This window comes from Phasianus colchicus, chromosome 1 (genome assembly GCF_987193195.1).
Source record: "Phasianus colchicus chromosome 1, bPhaCol1.hap1.1, whole genome shotgun sequence".
Lineage (NCBI taxonomy): Eukaryota > Metazoa > Chordata > Aves > Galliformes > Phasianidae > Phasianus > Phasianus colchicus.
The window spans coordinates 15,705,204-15,730,516 of NC_143436.1; the positions used below are offsets into that span (position 1 = coordinate 15,705,204).

At 37.2% G+C, this 25,313-nt stretch overlaps 1 protein-coding gene across 5 annotated transcripts in view; it reads right to left on the bottom strand.

Annotated features, from left to right (window-relative positions):
* The window catches only part of LRRK2 (leucine rich repeat kinase 2), a 64,714-nt gene that overhangs the window by 38,782 nt on the left and 619 nt on the right, over nucleotides 1-25,313 (bottom strand). For 2 of the 5 annotated variants that reach the window (XM_031600581.2, XM_090136141.1), the window contains 13 exons: nucleotides 20,853-20,959; nucleotides 17,507-17,595; nucleotides 16,013-16,147; nucleotides 15,368-15,502; nucleotides 12,306-12,437; nucleotides 8,911-9,030; nucleotides 7,651-7,775; nucleotides 6,983-7,062; nucleotides 6,295-6,401; nucleotides 4,278-4,407; nucleotides 3,170-3,294; nucleotides 1,395-1,525; nucleotides 42-186 (listed from right to left, as the gene is read on the bottom strand). In XM_031600581.2, the coding sequence (XP_031456441.2) occupies nucleotides 42-186; nucleotides 1,395-1,525; nucleotides 3,170-3,294; nucleotides 4,278-4,407; nucleotides 6,295-6,401; nucleotides 6,983-7,062; nucleotides 7,651-7,775; nucleotides 8,911-9,030; nucleotides 12,306-12,437; nucleotides 15,368-15,502; nucleotides 16,013-16,147; nucleotides 17,507-17,595; nucleotides 20,853-20,959 (1,561 nt within the window). Of the gene's footprint in view, nucleotides 1-41; nucleotides 187-1,394; nucleotides 1,526-3,169; nucleotides 3,295-4,277; nucleotides 4,408-5,364; nucleotides 5,490-6,294; nucleotides 6,402-6,982; nucleotides 7,063-7,650; nucleotides 7,776-8,910; nucleotides 9,031-12,305; nucleotides 12,438-15,367; nucleotides 15,503-16,012; nucleotides 16,148-17,506; nucleotides 17,596-20,852; nucleotides 20,960-25,313 lie in introns of those variants that run through there. The other 3 variants (XM_090136144.1, XM_031600504.2, XM_090136153.1) reach the window with 3 other exon arrangements.

The window sequence follows — 25,313 nt, forward strand, 5'->3', positions numbered from 1 at the left end:
ACAACATCATTCATATTCAACTAACAAAATATCTTCCATACCTTGTTCATCTGGATACATCTGCAGGGTGTGAAGCACAGTGTCAGTGGCTCCTTGCTGTGTTAAAATTTCTAAAGCACCAGTGCACTCAGCTACAGAAGTAAGTAGTTTTAATCCACACCTCTGAATGCTAGGATTTCCAATAAACTAACAGAGAAACGAAGAGAAATTCAGATCAACAGTCTGTTTCGCTATAATGGCAATAGAAGAGTTGCTAGTGATTACTGTTCTTAAAGTATGCAAAATTACTGCTGATATGACAATAAATTACAAGAATTACAATTATAAAGATTTTCTTTTCAATTACTTTTTCAGCTCCTTACAACCTCCTTAGATTTCTACCAGAGATTGGGATATTTTTTTCCTCAGTTTCACTACAACCTCTCACAAGTTGGCATCGTTTTCACAGGAAAAGGAGAGTGAGAAAATGTACTTTATTTATGATTAAACTGGAACAAAAATGGGGTTCCATGAAAAACAAGGGACAAGTGACAAATATGAACCCTTTATAAAGTAACAAAAAGAAGTTATGAAGCAACACAGGTATCAAGATTTGAAGTTTTGTTTTCCATTGTAAAACAATTCAATAGTTTATTTGTGATTATTTACCACTATTTTTCCTCACTCTTAGTTGGAGAAAACCTAGATAAAGCCTAGATCTGAAGGTGTGTGGATGTCATAGTGACTCAAAATTATTTCAGTGAGCTCATGCACATCTCCTTCCTTATTCCTTCTCTACTATTTCATAAAAATATGAAAATTTCTAGCCCTTCTGCTTGATAATGTAGTAACCAAAACCACAAACCAGCAGGGTAAAAAAAGCATGTAAGATGGTCACAAAGCACTGAAAACTAATACAAGTAAAAATTTAATTCCTGTTAACTCCCATTTCCTATTATCTTCAGGTCAAGAAATGTCAGGAGAAAATTACAGAATTGAACAGTGCAAAGAATGGATATAATTGAGAATCACTGCTCTGTTGAAAGTCAAAGAGTATGTATCAAGAGAAGCCATATTAAAGAGCCACTCATTTCTAAGTCTAGTTGAGGCAAAGATATAAAACACCTTTTGTGTATGAAGTAGTCCATTAACAAAATCACAAACAAACTGCCCACTTAAAAAAAAAAACAGTGTTTTTATAAATACAAATTAGAATTACTGTACAAAGAAATGATCTAATGTACTCTAGAACAAAAAGTAAGAAAAAAAACTCCCAATGATAAATGAAACTGAAGGTTAGGACTGATTTGATCATATCAATTGTAAAATGACAGTGGAACTAAAAATTATAAATGATTCATCACTGCACATGCAAAACAGGGACAAAATTCATTAGGATGAAGCTTTAACTATACCCTGTTCAAAGCACCAAGCACCAACGAATGAGTTCCCTCCAGCAGACACTGGCTTTTAATGACTTTTACTGTAAGTGTGAAAGCAGCATCTCCCATATTTCTGGAAGAACTATTCTGATCATCCTTTATATCTGAAACAACAGAAAGCAGGGTTCATCAGATGAACAGATTTAATATTCTTCCCACTATTAACCCAATATTACTAACCCAGTACTACAATTAAATTGAACAAACAGCCTAAACTACTCGGCAGGTATATTTTTGATTTTTTATGATGTTTTCAGAACACTGTATTTACAGAAACGGGAGCCTCTCTGGATTTACACTGCAGTACTGAGTACACCGTGTTTGAAATGACAGTTTCACCATATGTTTGTTCAACACTTACTGTGAAAGTGTAAAATCATGCCAAAGAATTTTGCCCAGGGTGCAGTGCAGTACATTATTACTTCTTTGAGCTACGTGATTTCTTGGCGCTCCTGATTACTTCAGAATGCCTCTTCCTTCTTGGAAGGAGACATGATAAAGAAGCCACAAACTAATCATGCTTTTTCACTTGGCAGCACATCTGAGGGCAATTTTTACCCACAGATGACATCAGTGGGATGTGAGTGCAAATTAAAGAACACAGAATGGTCTATGAGATTTACTTTTCTTGTAGCTATCAGTACTCGGAGTAAAATGGCAGTACAGAAAGTCCTGAGATTTCCTTTAAAAGTCACTTCAGCATTCATATTCATTCCAATTACCCCAAATGACTTTTAACGCTCCAATTAATGTGCAAATGCCAATGCCCACTTCCCGTTCTCTTTGTTTCATTACACTTTAGGAGGGTCTCACTTGAAGGATTCTCGCAAAAAAATACCCTGGCCTACATGATAGAATGGTGAATACATGATACAAGGTCTTAATCCTCCTGTTTATTGAAAAAGTTTGGCAGTACTAGGATTACAACACAAAGTATAGAAAGAAACTGAAAACCTGTAATCAATCTGCAGGTTAGTGGAGTTGCTAGTTTCAAAGTTATTGGCTTTGCAAATATTCAACTAAAACTGCTGAAAGATAACTGCATAACACTGTTTGGGGAAAAAAAATCAGTACCACAGGTCTGCACACTCACACTTAACATCAGGGGAAAAACTGGGATACACAGCGTAAACAGTATAGATGAGTTAAAAATTTCCCCAAACTGTATTAAAGGTAAAGAACAACACATTTTTCCATTTGCAGATTGTCCTTAAAGAGTTTTTTGGGGGGAGAGAAAGGAATTCAATTCATTCTCATCAATTCATTTTTTTCCTTTGCTGTTAAAAATGGTGTATAGAAGCATAATTCATGTTTCTGAATCACTGTCTTGGTGTCAGAGATCCAATTTTGCTGTTCCTCTCAAGATATACTACCAAACAATTGCATTTTGTGATAAAACTATGTTGATATCATTATCACTGCTTGCTCTCACTAAAAGATCATCTATGATGAGAGTATACAACCACAGCAATGGCTCCACAGTCATTCCCTTCATTCTTTACAGCAGAGCTAAACCATCACTGATGAAATCAAAGGGATATCAGCAGCGATAATTTTGGCCTATTGCTTTCTCTGATTCTATCTTGAATAATCTTAAAGATTTAGACCTGCTCTGTTGAACATGCAGCTTTGGTAGTTTTTTGGTAAAGGCTGTCACATAAGATGAGAAAGATTAAAACCCAGCTATCTAATTAAATTGTCCAATGTGGTGTATGATGCCACACTGATTATGTTTTTGGACAACTTACCAGGCATCATAAAGTGTAAAAGGACTCGAAGTGCTTCCAGTTGTACAGAGAGTGATTTTTCATGTTTTCTCATGGCTTTTACAACTTCAGATGCAGCTACTGTCATTATATCCAAATGAGGGAAACTGAAAATGTTATTTTTAACATGAATAAGAATACTGCATTTCTAAGTTGTACATACATTTGCTTTTTTGTCTTAACTGTTAATCACTGTGTGATATTGCTTTTGAACACTGTAAGTATGTTTTAGCTGCATAATAAATATGTTATTTTCATGCCATTACATGAATGCATAGTGTGTAATTAATTCAGTTTGAGACAACTGAGAGCTAATTTTCAATTCAGTCCAGAATACTGATACACAGAGAATATAGTACTTCATTCAGGGTGAAAGGTGGATTTACATATTTCACTTTGATTCTATGTGAGATCTTCCCTAACTTACTGCTCTCCAGTTGCCATAAAATACTGATGATTTGCCAAATACATGCAGAAGAAACAGAAAAATATCAATCATGTTAGGCTCAAATTTTGAAGGAAAAAAAGCCTTTGTGGCCAAAAGCCACTAATTCACTTCTAAGGTAATTTTTCTTCTTTTACTTTATAAAGCAGTTTATTCCTACAAGCATGATTATGGAAGTTTTGAAATTTTCTTCCTTATAAAATCAAATTATTTGTAAAAAGCTCTATGAATATATATTGAGTCTGTCATTTTTTCACTGACAGCCTAGCATATATATAGATTTTGGAGAAGGCTGGAAAAACTTGGCAAGACACTTGGAATGGAATCATGTTTCCATCCTATGCTAATATTTCTGAGTCACAGGTTTGTTTTGCACTCATGTTCTAGAGCATTTGCAAAAGCCAATACAAAAGAAATATTATCACAAATTTTTTATCAAGTGGAGTTAATATTATGGGAATTTTCTTAGCTATGAAGGGAATTTAGTGTGACTAACAAGAGAGGGTAGATGTGATTCAGTGTCAGCCTAGTCAATTCTAACATATATGAAACAGAGCATAAATTAAATGTAATCAATTACAGCAATGCATCTCTTTGCAGCAAACCTTCACTTTGGAAGCATCCTGTTATTTCTCAATACATTACCTTCCTTCAAAAACATGATTCAGAATTCTGCAGGCGCTTTCAGCCACTTCAGGAGAATGTGGGTGTTTCCTCATTATCTCCAAAACATTCATGTGTATTCCTTTAGCCAAAAGTGTCTTCCTCATATTTACTACAACACAAAATAGCAAGCCTCACATAAGCAAGTATCTTTTTTTCTCTCTCTCTGTAGAGATCTCAAAAACAACAGAACTGCTAACTTTTTTCTTTTTGATTTTCTTCCTCAAAATCATACATGCTATAGGACTGTCAGTTAGAATGAGAAACGATTCAAGCTGAAGCCAAATTCAATTTGCATATCTTAATCAAAAACATTACAATCCCTGAAGTGACTAATAAGTGTAAATACATCTGCTATCTTTACTTGCACAAAGTTAACTTAAAGTAAGGAGAATATATTGCTTTACTTTTATTTACTTTTGCTTTTATTTGTAAGATGTTTATTCTTAAAGAATTTTTTCTCTGAACTGTACTCTGTGATCCAGCAGGAAAGCTAGAAGTAAAACTTCCAAAAAAGCTTCTAACTTTCAAGGTAGACTTAAAAAATGAAATATTAAAACCACTCTAATTACTTTTTTAACACATCTTTTAATATTCAAGTACCCAAGCACATGCTGTAGCTGTAACTGTAACCACTACAGATCAGAATATTATAAAAACTTTCCTTATTGTCATGGCAATTATCACCAATTCTTGTCATTCACAGTTCCATGCATCCATTTCAGATGGCTAATTAATGCAATATTACATTGTATCATAGGGTTTTACTACACTTTTTTATGTCTATCTTTTCTGGTGCAAACACCTTAATTTGGGGTGGGGAAAAAGGAAGGAAAAAAAAAAAGACAACATGAAAATTGGCTGTGGATTTCTAATTGGAATCAGAATCAGAGGCCTATTTTTAAGTAACCCATTATGAAAGTACTTGATCTAATATATAACAGTATGTTACATTTATGAGATTTCTCCCTGTAGGTACATATTTTTGTAATAAATAACAACAACTCTTCATTGTTACATTTTATATTGGGTTGCTCAGAAACCCAGTGATAAAACAATGCTTTCTCACCTAGGGAATAGTAATTAACTGTTACTGTTTATCTTCCTATCTAGTCAGTGGTTATCAATGTGCAGTCTACAAACCACTTGAGGTCCATAACCATGTCAATGGATTCTGGAAAAGGTATCTAACAAAAGAAGGCCAACTGTCAGTAGGCTTAAATATTCTACCCAGAGGTCCACATCTCCACTGAAAAATTTTGAGGGGGTCTGCAAATTGAAAAAAGTTAGGAAACCAAGTTAGGGGACATAATCAGGATTGAAACAATCTTGAAAATTGTTATGCATACACTTAGGTTTCTACACATGATTTGATTCACTGCAGTCAACAGGACTGTTCAAATCCCCTGTATTAAGCAAGCAAATAGAATTTGTCAGTAATTGTTATTGGTGTGAGTTTCAACACATACTGCTCTTGATGAAATTTGAACACGATAGATACTTAAACAAGCATATAAAGAGGTGAGCCTCTCCATATCTTCTGCAATTGCAACACAATTGCTGCTTGGGGTGGCACAGAACTCCCCAGTGCAGATAACCCATCCAAAGAAAAAAGACAGAGCTTTTTGGTCATTTACTGAGACTTGACAGCTCATTTCAAATCCCAAAGTGCTCATGGTGAACACGTGTAAAACAGCATGAGATCTATTTTTTTTTCCCCCTTCAGGCCACTCTTTCCTACTGATAACATGCCAAGAAGTTTAATTAAAGAGACCTCTTTACTTCCACATAGACTCCTCAATACTAGCTAAGAGCAACTTTTCCAAAACAAGAAATAAACTTCCTACTGAACACAACAAAAAGTTACATAAAAATACAAAATAATATTCTAATCAATTTGAACACTGTATTCAAACAATAGCACACTTTAAACACTCTTCAGTACTAAAGCAATACTTTCATCTGGAATTAGGAAGCAAAGATAGTTAAATTCCCTTACCATTCTGTTGTGACAAAATTGCCAAGGTACTAGCTGCTGCCTGAAACACTTCTTTGGAAGAGGAGTGCATCAGCATGGACAGCATCACTGCTCTATCTATGGGGAACCTTTCACAGAGAAATAAATCAGCATACATTGACCATATTATAGCAGTTACTTCCAAGCAATTTCAGGTGCAGAAAGGAGTGAGAAAACAGGCTTATCAAATTTGGAATGATAATTGGAATTAATATTACCAGAAACTCTGAGAAAAAGTATAAGTGAAATGAAAGTCTGTATTATGCATGCCTAGATTCTCCCTGACAAGCAGCACTTTCCCTATCATGCCCTTTCATCTAACTTACAGAAGAACATGCACTGCTTTTCCATACTCTCATCCAAATCTTCTCTATTTTTCCCACTCCTACATCTTTAATACTCCCTATTCTTGTTGCACTGAAGAAGTTTCTTGTGAACTGTACAAATTAGTTCTATTAGACTTTATTAAAACACTAGCAATTTGGCTTGAGTAGAGGTTAGCATACTTTACAATAAATAAATTTTCCATGTTGATTACCATGCATTTTGTAATGCATTATAAACAAGTAATAAAAATAAAAATAATTAGAAACATGAGACCCTTCAAGTGGTGTAATAGTAGGCTAACTTTTTTCATAAAAGAAATAAAGTTAAAGGTATTAACACTGACTGATTATCTCCATCTCCAATCTTCTCATGAAGACTGCGTTGATATAGAAACAGATTTTTCAAAGCCCAGCATGCAGCCTCCTAAATAAAACAAGAGGAGACAAAAGGATTAAGGAGATACATTTTAAGAATATCAAAATAAAATCTAAAAATCTCCAAATAGGTGGATTGTTTTTCATTCTATGCCTATAGCAGGGGTGTTGAAACTAGATGATCCAACCCATACCATTCTATGATTCTATGAAAAGATATAAGTGGCTTTATGTGGAAATACAACAAAGTACTGACTGGCACATTCCTTGCTAGTTGGGGTAGGCCAGAGTTACAAGCATGTGCCACACTCTCATTATTTGATTTTTATTTTGAGATTCATTTTAGACCAACATTAAGTCTTCTTTTGATGGGTCTTGCCAAGAAGTTTTTGTATGACCAAGGTTCCAGGTAATAATTCTCAACCATCTAACTACATTTGATTCAAAGCAGTGACTGAAACTGGTTGAGGTGAACAAAGGAAAGAATGTCAAAAACAGAAAGATTTCTTCCTATAAGCTGATCCAGCCTACGAGGCCTTGTTTGTTTGAGGATACAGGGGAGATAACTTTGTTTCTAAACATCTTATTTAATGAGTAACGCAGTCTTTTCACACCCTTATTATTCAGAAGTTCTCACCAGTACATCTGTATTTTTCCGGTGCAGTTCTAATGCTCTGTAACATGCTTCCAACCAGCATAATTTTTCTTCCTCCTCCTCTTCTTTTCTTTCCTCTAAGTCTCGGTTTAAGAATATTGTTTCAGCTTGAAATACAAGATATTTGCAATCAATTCTTAATGAAAAGACAAAACATTTACATCTTAACCTTCCTGCAGTCATAGAGCTACTCACATTATCTATGTGGGAAAGTCAGCTGGAGGATTAATGTTTTCTAGGGAAGGGGAAGTCTTTTGACATAAGTTCTGTGACAGAATTGAAAAATATCTAAATGAGAAAGGGCTATAAAGGGAATCAAAAATTTTCTTACATAGTACTTCAGTGTGTCTGTAATTAGGTAATTACATATCAGTCAAGGCTGAGGTTCTGAAAAGACCTGCATGTTATATTATGTATTTACATTCAGAGCAACACACACATAAAATGTAACTGTGGTTCATTTGCACATAACCATCTATCACAGAGTGAAACCACTTAAAAACACAAATTGAAGTTGCTGAGGGAAATATTTGGTCCCACAAAGTGCAAATAAATGTAAAACAGATCATCTTCTATCTGTGATTTTCAGCATTGAAGAAAAAAATGCATCAATGTTGACTATATTATTTGAAGCTTACTGGAATGTGTGATGATTTCTAACATTTGCTTTTTTGAGGATTGCTACACAGCATTTCTAGTGACTACTGTATCTCAAAGACTAAGAGGATCAGCTTTTTGCCACAGGCTGACTAACTTCTGTTTAAAAATAGCAACTGAGGTGTACTCAAGGAAAAGGTTAAGCATTTTAATTGATTTCAGAACTCAAGCACAAGCTCTGATTTAGTGTTGCAGTCAACACTATGAGTACAATATGAGTACTGCTGTACATGGCAAACATGGCATCAAATTAGCACTGTTGTTTCCAGAATTTTTTTAATTAAGGAGGAATTATCCAACATTTGCCTATGAACAAGTAGGTTGCCCTGTTAGGATCTCTCAGCGTGACTTTCCAGCTCTGAACATTCAGCAATATGGCATGAACACAAGAATGTCATACTATCATATTAACAAAACAAACTTTAACTAAGCGTGCAGAAAATCAAAGCTATCTTATTTGAGGCTTTCACATTAAAGAAATAGAATTAAGAACAACAGAAAATTAAATATTAAATATTAAAACATTGATCTCCCAATTTCCTAATTAAGTGGTGTATTGATGTATTTAGAAATGAATTTACTCACTCAGAAGAGCTAAACAACTGAGAGCCGCAGCCTGTAACTTTGCATTTTCAGAATACGCTTTCACAGCCTTCACAATGACTTCTGGAACCTTATGTAACACAAGGATATTGAAAAAGTTTCCTGAAAATAGATTAAGATATTAAGTGAACATAAACACATACCTAGTTTTACACACATTTAGCATAATTTTCTCAACACATAATGCAAAAACTGTGTGTAGCAAACATTCAATGTATTTTTAGGGGTATTCACATCACATTATTTTATATGAGGAAAGAATACGAGAAAGAAAAAAACAACTGGAATCCAAGTTCTTTGTGATGTTTTTGTTTTTTTAATAAAAAGAATGAGGTTTAATGCAAAATGAAATATATGCTGTCAGCAAAATAAGAAGGATACAGTCTGTGTATCATTTGCAGACTTCCTGCCAGGAAGCAAAAGCAATCGTGGTCTTGAATTCCTGTGATGATTTGATTTATCCTGCCAAGAGACTGTTTTAACTCTGTTTCACCTTCTGACTTTGTCTTGTAAAACAGATCAAATGTACCTTTGTAAATCCAGAACACATACATTGTGGAACAGTAGAAAGAACTAGCTCTTAATGATTAATGTATTTAAAGCACAGATTTTATCATAAGCTGTATGGTACATATTATATGTTGAATATAAGGAATTCCACAAACGAAAGCAAGAAAAATAAAATAACTTCTCAATTTACTGTGAAAACAAATATCATGCATAATACAGCAACACTCACGTGGTAAAACACAGCTCAATAGCTATGGTTTCTATTTTGACATTTAATTTTAACTATAGTTCATAACAACGAGAATCACATTAGCAGCATGAAAGGTGAAATTCAAATCTGTATCAATGTTTCTGAAGTACTTGAGAAATACCCGTATTTGAGCTTCAAAAATGGAATTATACACACAAGAAAACCTAACCTCACTTCTTTACCAGTCTCATGTGGTTGGCAGGAAGGACAACCTAGTAATTTCACACTTGTTTCCCTCACTGTCTTCTGCTATGGACACCTTTTCCCATATCCCTCCCAGAGTGGCAGCTTATCAAGAGGAAAGGCATCTGTTAAGCTGAAAGAAGAAGTAACTGATCTCGTGGCTGTTTAACTGTCACTATTACTTAATAGTCAGTAAACACTCGTGACAAATACATGTTCCTGCCTGACAGAGGCCATGAAATCAGGTTGGTTGCACATAGGGCAGGATCACAGCATGTCAACAGAGTTGTTGTGTCCCCACAAATGCTCTGTTACCATTCAGTTGGCCTTGCACAGGAAGCTGCTCAAGGGTAACATCACCTCTTGCCCAAGAGCTGCAAATTCCACCTCAGAAGCCACCACGCTTTCTTTAAATGTTTATTTGGCTTTCTGGAGGGGAAGTGGAAGTTGCTCTGGTTTGCACTCAGGTTTGATCTGTATTCTGTACAATATCTGCATGAAGGAGAGGAAACAGATGGTGACTGGATGAGATTGATTTGATTACAGGATTTGTGCAGTGGTACCGGCAACTGCGGCAGCTTCAGGCCACCACCTGCAAGAAGTGGGAAGTCTAACTCATGAGAAAGACCTTGGCTGAGTGATGAGGAACCTGCCATGCAGCATAGGCTACTCCAGCTGCTACTCCCAGTCTTTTTTAAAACAGCAGAGAGAAAAATATATTTATTTTCATTTGAACTTCCTATTACATAATCCTTAGCAACTGCTCAGATCAGCCTACTGCAACAGCAAGAGATAGCACAGAGTTGAAAAGAGGTATATCAAATCCCTTTTAGTCATTACTATTATTTTGCTTGATGTGACACCAGCCCTTGTCAGCTGAGATGAATAAAGGACTAAAGCCAAGAGAAGCCCAGCAAACTGCTTGTCTCATGGCCGAATGGGCTGCCCAGGGAGGTGGTGGAGTCACTGACCCTGGGGGTGTTCAAGGAAAGACTGGATGTGGTGTTGAGGGACATTGTTTAGTGGGAGCTATTGGTAATAGGTGAACGGTTGGACTGGATGATCTTGTAGGTCTTTTCCAACCTTGGTGATTCTATGATTCTATGCAGGCAGGGGGCCCTGAGGCAAGCACTACAACTGAGCAGTGTGGAAAGTGAAAATGTTGTTTTTGCATTGAACATTGAAAAAGGGCAATTAATCTTAAGAATTAAGCTGTAACATATCCTCAGATATAGCTGATGTGGAAAGTAAGAATACCATATACATATTAGTAACATATTTTAGAAACATAGTTACCGAATTACCTAACAAATTCTTTCTCACAAAGCTGCAGTAGATTTTAAATGTTCTAAACAATGTGGGTATAGTATTCTGAAGTAGGGAACATATTGTAAGGTTGTTCATTAGACCAGCAGAAGTGAAATACATTTAACAAACTTTCAAGGAGTCAGGGCCTTTACACAAAGCAGAACTGTCCCACTCTGTGAGAATGTTAGGATGCCATAGACAGGCTCCAAGATACTCCCCTCTATCCTCCTCCTGAGCTTATCTCTATGCAAGGACAGATGAATGACCAGAACATTGATCTAGTGTAAAAGGGGCACAAATGTTAGGGGGGTAATTAAACAATTAAGAGGCTATGTTTATGTTTATTTTTTAAAACAGACATCCGACAGTTACGACCAAATGTTTGTTAAGAAAGCAATCGTTAGAAGGCAATTAACCAATTCAGATATTCGTGTTTGGGCGGCAAAGATTTGTGTTTACTTGGTATTTGTATGATTAGTGAGGCATCTAGAAAGAGTGTGAACCTGCAGTACTCAGCCAATGAGGGACCAGGGGAGAAAGAAATAAGTGTCGGGCAGTAGGGGATGAAAGATGTAACACTGTTTTCCCTGCGCTCTCCTGCTTGCAGGAGGCCCAACATTGCAATTGTGAATAAAATTTGCTTTATCAGAGAAACCGTTCTAGAAAATTATTTGGATATTTCCAACAGCAGGAATGAATGCAGCAGTGGTCTTTGAATGCAGGAGGAAAAACACAACCTTGGGGATCGTTTCTCATATCATTCCATAGCAGCAGCAAGGTCTCACACGTCCAGCACTACCACTTCAAAAATACTTTTAGGAGGACTTTTCTTCCATTCTATAACAATGTTATAAAGAATGGGAAATCTATTGATCTGCTAACTCTTTTCTCCAGGCTTTTCTGGCAGCTTCTGTCATTGTTACTAACATTTATCACCAAAGATTCCATACTGACCGTTACCGTGTTACCTCAACACCTTCACATTGTTAGAAATACAGAGCAATATCTACCCCTGAAGACTAACTGGCATAGTAGTCTCAGTTGGCTTTAACACTAGACGTCAGTAACTCTGATTCTTACACAGTTAGACTAAAGTGACAAAAAAAAAAAAAAATTATGAACTTACCCAAAGTAAGCTTATGCAACAAGCAGCAACACACTTCCTGAACAGTTTCACTATTGGGGAAACTTTTCATCATTTCTACTATAACATTGTAGCAGCGAACATTTCCAGACATGAGCACTTCAACATTGCTGGCTAAAGAAAACAGAAACAGAAACAAAAATTACTTTTTAAGAGAAAAAAAACAAAAAACAAAAAAACAGTAATTAGGTCGTAATAGAGACTTTCATTAAATAGAGTTAGAAAATGGGTTCCATGTTTAAACTTTTGCTTACAATTTGAGAAGAAGGTGGCATTTTTTTTTCTTAGCCTTGCCATAGAAAGCATTAATTAATGACTACCAACACTTGGAAATAATTCATTAAGTTCAAAGTCCATATTGACTTTTATGGATTAGTTCCATTTCACACCATGCCATGTAACAGGAATCTCCTCAGTAACTACTTGTATGTAAATACTTTCTTAAAGATGAACAGGTTTAAAAATATTAGTTCAATATGATATTTTACAGCAGTATGATAAATATTCCCAGGCGCATACAGCTGGGAAACAATTCAGATTTCTCTTTTCTAATAGATGACATTTATTTGTTTTAACCATGTTCCTCTTTCGTTTTCTTTCATTTTTAGAGTGAAAGTCACCAAATCTAAATTCATTTCAAATCACTTCTACCATATGACTCTTACGTATTGAGGGCATAGAAATATTCATCTAATGTTCCTATAATATTTTGAAAGTCAGTTCAAATTCTGTATTTCACAGAATCAAATAATGGTTGAGATTGAAAGGGACCTCTGAGGTCAACTGGAACAACCCCTCTGATCGAGCAGCATCACCCTGAGCCAGAACTATGACCAAATGGCTTCTGAGTATCTCCAAGGACAGAGATTCCACAGCCTCAATGAGCAGCACGTGCCAGGGCTCAGTCACTTCACCCTATTTACAGTTTATTATGCAGGTCAGATAGAGAAATCAATGGGACAGTCAAATTATCCAGTAAAATGATGGAATGCATCCTTTTACAGCAATCTTGCATTTAGTAATTATAAACGAAATAGCATGACAATAATTAAAAACACCGTGCACAAAAGCACCCTTGCAGTAGATAATGTTGGACAAAATCCTAGCCCCAACAAACGAAAGAGAATCCTGTCACTGACTCCAAGAGAGTCAGATCTGCTCTACAGAAGTCTACAAACTTTCTTAATATTCTTTTCAACAGCTTGACATTCCTGTATATAATGAGTTTCTGCAAATCAAAACAGGAAGTTCTGGTGAGAAGCATTTCTGAATCACTCTGTTAGTGAAGGAAGGTACTTTTCACAATGCTTTTAAGATAATGGTGGTTTAGTAATGTCATTCTTAACTGGAAAATACCTTTTAAAGTTTTGCGCACTTCACAAGAAATCATCATTTCACAGGTGATAATCAATATATTACAATATTCGTAAGATTCTAAAATTGCTGACTAAAGAAAAAGCATAATTAAGCGCATATTTACATCCTGTAAGATCAAAGCTGTGCTACATACACAGTGAGCCCCCATTTCCCAGGACCAGCTAGAAAAAAGGAGACGGGATGTGTAACATCTAATCTTAACCACCAAAACTTGGACATCAAGGATCTCACAAAAACTGATGAGATCTGAGCAGTCCATAATTCAGGGAATAACAGGTACCTTCGTTACCCTGAGCTAAAATTTCTGCTGGAGGTGCCTGTTTCTCTCCATTAAATATAGGAGAAGCCTGGACAGATGTGCCAATGAGTAACATTTAAATGGCAAAATTCATGTGATGTATCACTTCCCTACAGACTTTGGTGGACAGTTGGCAGCAAAGCATTTTCTCATTCAGTCTAGATGACTGAGATTAGAAAGAGTTCTTGTACAGCACTGGGATAAATTTCCACCCTTCCATTTTTTATGACATATGAGCTGGAGCCAAGCCTATGTGTGTACTGAATGATTTTCTCCAAGGTGGCTTCTCCAAAGTGCATGTAATGTGGGATGTAATACTACAGAGTATGAATGCTGGCCTAAGTAGCCTTGCTTTGAATATTCATGCACAAGCTATCTTTGTTTCCCTATTTTCAGTCCTTCACATCAAAAATTGAGTGCTAACTCTAAAAAGAACACCTACCTTGAACTAAATCTTTGTCATGGTCTCCTCTTGGAACTATTGCATTTTGTCTAAGTAATTATTTCTTTTAAAAGTCCTTAGAGTTTGGCACCCTCTTCCTTAGAAAACAGAAATAACTTCTGGGTTAAGGTACAACTGTTTCTAGCTTAAGGAATGCTTAATTTTTAAACACAAACTGGAAAAGCTAAAAGCTTGTGAATGAGAAACTAAACAGCTCAGAGCCTGATGAAATGTGGGAAACTACAGTCTAGTTCCTGTTTTATGGCATTCTCTGGGCCAGCATGCTTCCTATACAAATAGACAGGATGTATGAAGCATCATCAGACTCCATAATGTGTGCAGTGCTACCCATGTTCCTCATTGCAGACATCACTGAATGATCAGAGAGGGGTGCTCGGGCCAAACTCATTTTCTCAGCCCTGGCCTGCATTGGAGTGCATGGGAAATCTTCCCCTGTGGAAAAGCCTCAGCCAGCAATGTTCCTTACAGGCTACATAAACTCACTGAATATACACTTGGTCAGTAAATAGATCTTATTATTCAATCATTTTTAAAGGGCAGAGAACTTGAAATTTAACCCCTACAACCATGATAAGTATCTCAGTTACCACTTATTCTGAGCAGAAGAAAGATTCTTTATGGGAGATATAATTAGTATGAGAATGGTTGAAAAGGAAGAAGCCTCATTAAAAATTATAAGTCAGTATTTCCTACAGAAAACAGAAAAGTGATTTGCCTGACCACTCCCAACCAATTCTCACTGCAAAGCTGTACCCTCTGGCAAAATGAGTCACCATTTTTGCACCATCAGTTTTTCTCTAGAGAGACATGGAAGTTTTATTTTCTTCACAGTCACTGAAAGATCACCATGCACTGAGGCAAGCTGATACAAGATAAGGGAAGAATGATTTTCAATAATGCACTTACACGGACCAGCTAAGGAATGTAATGAATAAAGTGCAGGAAGAATCACCTCTTCTTTCTCTGGAAACTCTTTAAATACTTCCAGTATGATCATATGATCTTTGCTTTCAACAAATTCAGTCAGCTGCTCTTCTGGAACTAAATTAAAAAGGAAAAGAAAGAATGTATGTTTTGAGGAAATAATTCATATTCTGATACAAGATGAGAAAATATAATTGTTTTTATAAAGTTTTCTTATATTTATTTATTTATTTATTCTTATTTTTATTTTCACTCTCCATACCTGTACTCTCCATTTTCCTCAATTAAGATTCCTTTTACAAAAATTGAGCCCCTTTACTAGGAGTTTTTCTGGACTACGTTTTCTGTAACTGAGTTCTGACTTTTAAATGCTTTCCTATTATTATTTTGCAAAAATGCCTTTCAGTCTTTTTTACAGAAAAAAGTTCAGGTGTTCCTCACCAGCATGTAAGTAATGGAATACAGTGAAAGCCTGTTTTGAGCTAACTCTTTCAAAGAACACATTTAATACACTTAATCTGAAATGCAAGAATTCTTTTTTTTTTTTTTTTTTCAGTTAAATAAGTATCTGCAGTCCCTTCCCAACCTATACATTTCCAAATTTAATAACACACAAGATACAAATACCTTTTTCAAAAAGCTTGCATAATGCTCTACATCCATATTGCTGGATCTCTTCATTTTTAGGGAAGGTGTGCATGGCATTAAATACCAAGGAAAACACATCCACTTCTTCCTCCAGGAGCAGGAAAGCAATTACATCTAAATAGAAGAGATTATATGTTGAGCTGATGCATTCTCAACATTTAACTTTATTGAAGTATTTAACCATTAAAATCCCAAAGTCTTTAATTCTGTCCTTAAAATGTACTCTGGTGGCTCAAATCCAGGTTTTTGTATAACAGAGGAGGCTGTTATTTCTTAAGGTCATATTTTAGAATACAACTGGTATGTTCTAAAACATTATTATTTTACTGAAAAAGATTTCCCCTCTACACTCCTGCTCCCACTTTGCACTGGCACTTGTCAGACCTCTCAATGAACCAGTCCAACTTGCTAAACTGGTGGAAAATTAACCAATCCAAAAGGACACTTCTTACATGCTGAAGAATTTCACTGACAAATAAAATTGCTACAATAAAGAGGGCTGGAATAGATTTACAGAGGAAAGCAAATGGGGTGAACCATGACATTTGTCCATCTATATCATGAAATCCTATTTGCACTCTCTTGGCCATTGTGGCTTATCACTTCCAGCTAGAGTACAGTTCAAGTTTTTGGGTTCAGAGACAAAAAGAACACTAGCAGTCTTCTCTGACAATGTGACAAGGTACAATTTGAAATATTTTTCTGAATTAAGATAGTTGGAATGAGAGTTTAAGTCAGTAATTAAAAAGAAGAGGAAATCAGGTTCATGAGGTAACAATCTTAAAAAATAGACAAATCAATAGCATGCAGCATTTTCTGAATGTGCCTGTCTCATTCTGCTGCTTGTAACAGAAACCTGGACAACCAGATGAGCTTTAACTACCTAAAATAAAGTCTAATCTTTATTCTGTAAACAAGGCTGATTCTAATGTTTTCTAAAATCAGTGGAAACATTTCTATTTGAACAATAATTTAGTATTCTATGCTACCATGAATAAAGCTAGCAGAATACCTCCTTTGCAGTCTCTCTTTAATATCAACAGTTTAGGACTGAGAAAAAAGGACTTGGTATCTGGTAAGATTGGGTCTCTGAAGAGCAGAATAACAAATGCATCAGAGATGATTTTACTCCTTTCAAATCTACAAACCACTACTAAAGGAATCAAGTCAGACAGTCATCAAGTTTATACTTTGCTAAGGAATAATAAGCTCTTACTTATTTAACTTAATTATACAGCAAGTATTTATGTCTATGCTAATAACAATGTTCTCCATGGCCTTGCAATTAGAAGATTCCTTTCTACCTAGTTCAAAAAAGGTACAAAACAGTACAGTTATTACTTTGCATATGAGTACAAATGACTTTGGAGAGTAAAACAGACAAGTCAGGGCAAAGCGTACAGACACACAATTTATACCACAGTTCTGTGTTTTAAAGGCTCACACTGAGTAGGAAAAATTAACAGACAATACCTGACATCAGGAGTAGATTTAATGTTTTTAGTCCTGTTATTGAGAGATTTACGTTTCCTTTGTGGACTGCAAGCATTTTAAGAATCTGCCTAAAAATTACAAAAAAAAAAAAAAAAGGGGGGGGGGAAGAGTTATAGATAAAGAAATACAAAAATACAAGCATACTTTTTTTAATCAAAGTTACTTAAAAAAAAAAAAAGAACAAACAAGAACAGTTACAGAACAAGAAATTAGCAGCAGTCTTTAAAGCCGTTTAACTCTTAATTAAGTGTGTATACTTCTATTAATTCTACAGGAGACAAGTTTTATCCAGAACAGAATTATTCTATAGAAGGCAGAGCAGTGGTGTGCAGCAGGCTGTAGATCATAGAATCATTGAATGGCCTGAGTTAAAAAGGATCTTAAAGATCATCTAGTTTCAACCCCCCTGCTATGTGCAGGGTCACCAACCACCAGACCAGGCTGCCCAGAGCCACATCCAGCCTGGCCTTGAATGCCTCCAGGGATGGGGCATCCACAACCTCCTTGGGCAACCTGTTCCAGTGATGGTATGGCAGTGTTCTGTTTGGTGCAAGGATAAAGTTACAATGAATTATGAAGGATTTTCTGGGAGAGAAAAAGCAATTTCTCAGCTAAAGAATTTGAACAGCATCGTAGAGAATTCTACCCTAAGGTTCTGTCGTACAGCACTTAGGTGATGCTGGACAAATCACTACCAAGTGTTTCACAGACTGGCACAATTGCACACTCTCTCCTTTCCGGGTGAGCCAACTTGAAATCCATGGATATTAATCTCTGAAATGTTGCATCTAAAAATCAGTTGATGCTTCTAACATCACTTACTAAGCTGGTGACCTCAAATCTGTAACAACTCCTCTTTAAATAAGATTGTAAAGCTCTAGGCAATATTGATGAATGCAAAGAAAAGCCAAGAAAAAATTAATAGGCCAGTTTTCAGATAAGGTATCCAAAATAAGGCAGTGGGTCATACATTGAATAATGATGATGACACGTGCCTTGTTAATGCCTAACTTTTTATAAGCTAGGATGATTATATTTCCTCTTTGTATTTATTTCTTGAAGTTTAAAATTTATTTTTTATTAAAAGTTTTATTTCTTTTCTCACTGTACTATGATGCTACCAGCATAAATCTCTCCAGCTACTGTAGCAGCTGTGATGATCAAAGTACACAGGAGAGGGCTAGAAAAAATATTGTGTGTGGATTATCTTAAGAATGGAAAATAAAATCCAACTACATGCAGATGCTTTCTTTTCTTCCCCCCCCATTTCAAACTCAGAACAGATTCCTCCCTGAAGTTTCTGTATGCACTCTTTGGATACTGGCATTCCAGTCCGGAGGCAAATTCTTGGTGTACAGCGTACAGCCCAAGCAGATGCACTGAGTATCTGGGTGATGAATCAACAAAAACAAAGAGCCAACCTAACCAAGCTGGTAGAGTAACTAACACCCATAAATGTGGTTCCTTAACCCGCTGATTAAAATGTTGTAGTCTTAGGCATCCTAATGCATTTTGTTGTCTATTTGCAGGCGTGAGCATACATGCACACCCATGTAGAAACGGTAGCATGAAGATTTCTTTACCTCCTTGCTCCATAATCAGCTGTGGGCAACACACTGGGAGGAAATGCAGCCACAACAGCTCTCCTGAACTGACCAAAGAGATATTTCACATCGTGTAATGTCATGTTCAGCAATAAAACTGGGGGAAGTTTGCTAAGGGTTGCAGTTGCTTGGGAACTGGCTGGGCATTGGTGGACTTCTGGCAAATTATTGCTTTTATGCCATTTGCTTTGTTTTATTGATTTTTACTCTTTTACTTATTGCAATGTCTTTATGTCAAATGATGAATTTTCTCACTTTTGCTCCTCTTCCCAGTCCCATTGGATGGAGCAAATGGGTGGCTATGTGGTGCTTATCTCACAACAGGTGTGAGTATATAACCCACAACAGTAGACTGTGCAAAATACCAGCTCAAAAACAGAGTAATTTTCTGGGGACTAAAGAATAAACACTATCTTTAGAGTTACTTTACTTCCCAGAATAAGTTAATTAACAAGCGTGCCAAAGAAATCTTAACTAGCTGGTACTGCTTCACCTCAGTTATTGTTCATGAAAAGCAACAAAAAATCACTTGTGCTTTCCAACAAAAACAAGGCAGTTCATGCCCCCGCTGACTCTGTACTCTAGCCACCATTAAAAAAAAAAAACCACAACAGACATACCACAACTTCATGCAAGTAACACAGCAATAGCAGCCTTTCTAAGGAAGGGTATGGTGAAGAGTGTAAAAGCAGAGAAAGATTTACTAGTGGAGTCATAGGGCTGTAGCTCCTTGCTGTCATTATCTGCCTTGAATGAGGCAACGTGTCAAAGTGAGAGAACACCAAACCAAGCCCTTCTCTCCCATTTGTATTATACTTGCATCTGCAACTAGCATTTGTCATGGAACAACTTCAGTTAACCTTTGCCAGTCTTCATCCCATCTAAACACAGCCACTTTTGGTTAGGCTCCTTCAACAGCCAATGGAGAGATATGGGCATGTTCAAATCCAAGCATGCCTTGCTTCAGCTTTGCTTACTGCAACAATAGAAAGAATCACATTCTGAAGGTAACTGTGTCCTCTGACTTCACAGATAGTTGAGCTGACCCCTTCAAATACTTTATTTTCAGACAACTATGATCAGGTGTGAGAAACAACCTGTCTTGATTTATACCACTTGTGGATATAACATATCATATTTGTGAATAACACGTACACGAAACTGTCCAGGTGATACTGCCTTTTAAAATAAAACATTTTTACAGCCACAGCATCCCAGAATCACTGTAATTGGCAAAGACCTCAGAAGACCTCTTAATTGAGCTCCCCTTCCCAGCACAGGGTCAATTATAGCTGATTATTCAGAGCCATGGACAGTCAGGTTCTGAATATCTCCAAGGCTTAGGACTCCACAGCCTCTCTAGGCAACCCGTTCCAGTGTTTGATTAATCTCAAAGTATTAAAATACAATGGATTGGTTTTTTTAATGTTTAAGAGGAATTTTCTCTATTCCAATTTGTGCCTAATGCTTCTTGTCCTATCACCTGGGCACATCCCAGAGAGGAGCCTGGCTCAGTTTTCTTTATTTGCCCCATCATGTAATTTATACACACAGACAAGAGCCCTGCTTGTGCGAGTCTTTTATTATAAAACCTGAAGAAATCCATGAAAATATTTATGTAGAAGCTGATGTAATAACTTTACATAAATGCATTTTATTGCATATTTATGCTGCCGTGATATAAAACATTTTGAAAGACTCTTCGCATACAACATACTTACTGGTGAACACCCAGTACTTCCCAGTCCTTCCCAACATCCTTGAGAGCTATGTTCTGCAGAGTACTTGGACAAATTTCAATCAACTTGCAAAGAAGCGACCAACCCATCTGTAAAATAAAAATACAGCTATTGTAGAACAGACACTCCATTTAGAACCTAAGTGTTGTGTTTTAATACACTGGCTTTCAGAAGATACATGTTCTGAAAAGCTGAAAGTTAAAACATGCTAATGATTCTGAGTGCATCACTCGTAGCAACATACAACCTTCCACTGCTTGAGGCTAGAGAACACACACATAAGGGATTCTGAGAGCGAAAAAAAGATAGGAGATCCATAGTATTCCATCATGGGCCACTAAAGATCACTGGACTACTACAGCTATTCCAACTTCATTGAAGCACAGCACTTGTCATAAGAATTTGATGCTTAATTGCAAATGATAAGGAGAAGGGATGTATCTATTTTTGAAAACTATCACTCTATGTCAAGTGCCTTGACTTTCAAATATCTGAGAACAAAGCTGAAAATAAACAAGATAAACAAACTGAAAAAAATGCTCCTCTGGTTGTCCATGTTGGAGAAATCTGTTCCCTGTTCCCTGATACTGGAACAATGGTCTTTATCATTATGACAGCATGCTGGGTGTATCAGCCTTCAGGCTGATAAAACTGAACGTGTGGATGACAGCACTGAGCAAAATCCATGCAAAAAAAATTAGCTGATAAACAAGAAAACCCCGCTGTACTGAAAGAGAGGAAGAAAGCTGAAAAAATGTCAGAAGTTCAAGATATAATGGATTTTACAAATAGAAATGAAAACAAAGCATAAAGGTCCTTGACCATATTAAAAAAAAAAAAGAAAAAAAAAAAAAGAAGAAAGGAAAAGAACAAAAAGTGGAAGTAGAACTGTGTGCTGTAACAATAGGGTTAAAACAGAAGATAACCCTCCCTGTGGCAGGGGGGTTGGAACATGATGATCCCTGGGGTCCCTTCAAACCCAAGCCATTCTATGATTCCATAATCTAGGTATAGCTCAAAAACAATAAGCACAACTAAACCAGACTTCAGCAGAAAAGTTATATAAAGCAAAGGGGTCAAGACAAGACAGCTACCAAAACCAGGAAAGTAAGCAGCCTTTTCCATGGAGTGTAACTGCATAACTGCAGAGTTCATAGAGATTCTGTGATCTCTAACCCTGCAGCATGAAAGACGAGAGACACGAGCAGCACAGACTAGAAATTTGGCAGCTTTTGTGACAGCTTTGGCAAGTCTATGAAAAAGGTGATGTAGCTCCTGGGGAAATAGAATTCTGTTCTTACACTTCATAGGTCACAGGCACTACGTTCACACTGTCTGCAGTAGCTTCGCTTTTGTTGTAGTGTAGATTTGCAGAGCCAATTTAACTCCTTTTTTTTTAAAGCCAATTTAACTCTTCAGCTCAAATTTGCAGTCTGAGCTTAACCATGAGCCAGTTTCCATGCTGTTCCCTTGCTTAGACAGCCAGCTGACTTGCTCTGTCTTAAAGTAGAAACCAATTAGTACGGACAGTCAGGACAATTAGTCTAGGCTGTGTTTCAGTCTCAATCAAATTTTGAATACTTACTGACCACCAAAGCTCCCCAGTATGGGTTTACACGCCATTTAAATTTCCATGTTCAAAGCAACAAATATCAAAGCTGCAAGGCAAAAACGTTGCAGAGGTGACCATTAATTGGTACCCTGTATACTACTTTAAAAAGATTCTGAACTGCCACTTTCTGCCATAGTAATTGCTAAGTTTAGAACCCAATGAAAATCAGCACAATGACTTTACAGAAATAATTTTTGTACTAAAATGGACTCTGTTATTGATATTTCTATTGATCACTTCTACTTGGATTACTGTGACTCCAAGTGTGCCAAACATTTGTAAGGACTGTGGAGCCAGGGGAGTCAGAAGCAAACATGTGACTTGCTGATATGAGGTCAGTTTTACAATATTAAAATCACAGCCTGAGATAACAAAGAGCTTATTATCAATTTACAGTTACATAAGCAAGTAAGGATCTTTTAAATAACAGAAACACTAAAGGGAAAGGAAAAAAGCACAAAACAAAGATATTCTTAAAAACATCTGAGCAGCCACGACACATACAAACAGCTGATGGCAGCAATGAAACTGTTATTTTTAAATCAAGTCCTTTTCATTTCTAGCATGCAATGAATGTATATGACATTAGCTCACACCTTTCTGTGTGACACAATAAGGCTCTGCTGACTGCTCTGTCCTCTGTGCACACAAATTTTGCTCCACAGTTTCTAACCCACTCCAGTCAGTGTCAGCCAGTAACAGCACAAAGAAACTGCCATGTTCACTTAAAAGATGTCTACTTTACTTCATGGTGGTATTGACCTTACAGCTCAGTCTTTTTCTATCTATAAGTAGTAACCTCTATATGTAAGGTTTATGCCCATAGCCTGACTTGCACTGGTACCTGAAATATTAAGCTGTTAAGCAAACTTACTCTGTGCATTCTGGTGGAACAGCAACAGCATACGATGCTCTGCAACTAGGTGAGCACAGGATGGGAAAAAAAACCCTCATTTCAGATATGGCTCTCACTTGCTTACTCTGTTATGAGAGTCAGTTTTATTACAATGCCAAAAGCAAAAAAAGATTCAATCAATTTATTCAATGAAAATTCATTAGCAGTATGAAGAGACTACACTGAAATCACTGCTGCCATAGGATTTTGTATTCACAAAGGTTGCAATGAGCTGCAGTGGGTGCAGCAAGGAAGGCAGCGCTCTGCTGAGACACTGTGGGTGTTTGCAAATACTGTAACAGAATGTGAAGAGCTGCCCATGGCATTTTGTGCAGATTGGAGCTTTGCACTGCCTTTGAGCTTTGTTTTGATGCTTGAGTACAATGCAGTAATGCAAAGAAGCCATTTCAAAGTTCTGCATTACATCAAATTAAAGTTGAGATTTATATCACTATTAAAATGAGAACTAAATGATCACTGCCTTCTAATGGAATTCTTAAGAGCCTCATGCAGCCCTCTTAGACCTGCTTCTGGCTGTGCTTCAATCTCATGTTTTTCACTTCCTTGCCTGAACTCCTCAGCAGTGGTTTTGTAAATTGTGACATATTTAATATGCTTCGTCCTGAAAAAAAATTACTGCTTTCTCTTTCTTTATTTCCTAGCAACCTGACAATTCTGCAGTAAAACAAATTAAAATTTCAGACTTTGCACAAGAACTGTCTTTAGAAGAACCTTTATATTTTAATCTGAATTTTATATTCTGATCACTAGTTAAGGTCTATGAAATTAAAAAAAACCTTACACAACAGTATTATTTAAGAGGCATATGCAGCATGATTTGTTTTGTGAATTGGGAACAAGTAAAGGATGCCAAAAATCTTATAAATATACCAATGTACTTAATACACAAAAAAAGTGAGTTGCATACATCTGGAGTTTGTAAATGTTCTTCGGGCACAGCATAGTCATGAACTCAATACACGCCTGCCAAGAAGGGGCTCCCCATGGGACGGGCCCAGCAGCAGCACTGTGGGCTCAGCACTGAGCCGGTCAAGTGCCACCCCTTGTTTACACGGGACATTTGTAGGAACAGCCAAGCTTCAGCTTCAGCTTCTGGTATAGGGCACGTTTCCCCTCCAAACCAGCCATATGACTGACAAAGGATAGGGCCACATTGTCAGAAATGTACCTTAAGCCATTCTGCTAGAAGTCTGTGTCACTGTGGTAAATTACCGACACATCAGAAATACACTGGAAGGCACTTCTGATAACTCAGAAGCCTGTGAGGTGTGCAGAAGAGCACGAAGAGCCCAGAAGCACTTGTGTGCTCTTGCAGTGCAAAAGGTCAACTGTATCCTGAACTGCATCACAAGAGGGGTGGCCAGCAGGCAGAGGGAGTTGATTTTGCCCCTCTGCTCTGCCCTTGTGAGGCCCCATCTGGAGTTCTGTGTCCAGGCCTGGGACTCCCAGGACAGGAAGGATGTGGAGCTGTTGGAGTGGGTCCAGGAGGCCACAAAGATGATGAGAGGGCTGCAGCACCTCTCCTATGAAGACTGGCTGAGGGAGCTGGGGCTGTTCAACCTGGAGATGGCTCTGGGGAGACCTCACTGCAGCCTTTCAGTACTTAAGGGGGGCTTATCAACAGGAAGAGGAGCAACTTTCTAGATGAGGGACAAGGAGAAGTGGCTTTAAATAAAACGGTGGGAGACGTAAGTTAGGAAGAAATGTTTTACTCAGAGGGCAGTGAGGCCCTGGCACAGCTGCCCATAGAGCTGTGGGTGCCCCATCCCTGCAGGCGCTCAGGGCCGGGTTGGATGGGGCCCTGGGCAGCCTGAGCTGGCGGGGGGCAGCCAGCCCACGGCAGGGGGTGGGGCCGGGGGGCTTTAAGGTCCCCTCCAAGCCAAAGCGTTCGATGACTCCACGACAAGGCCGTGAA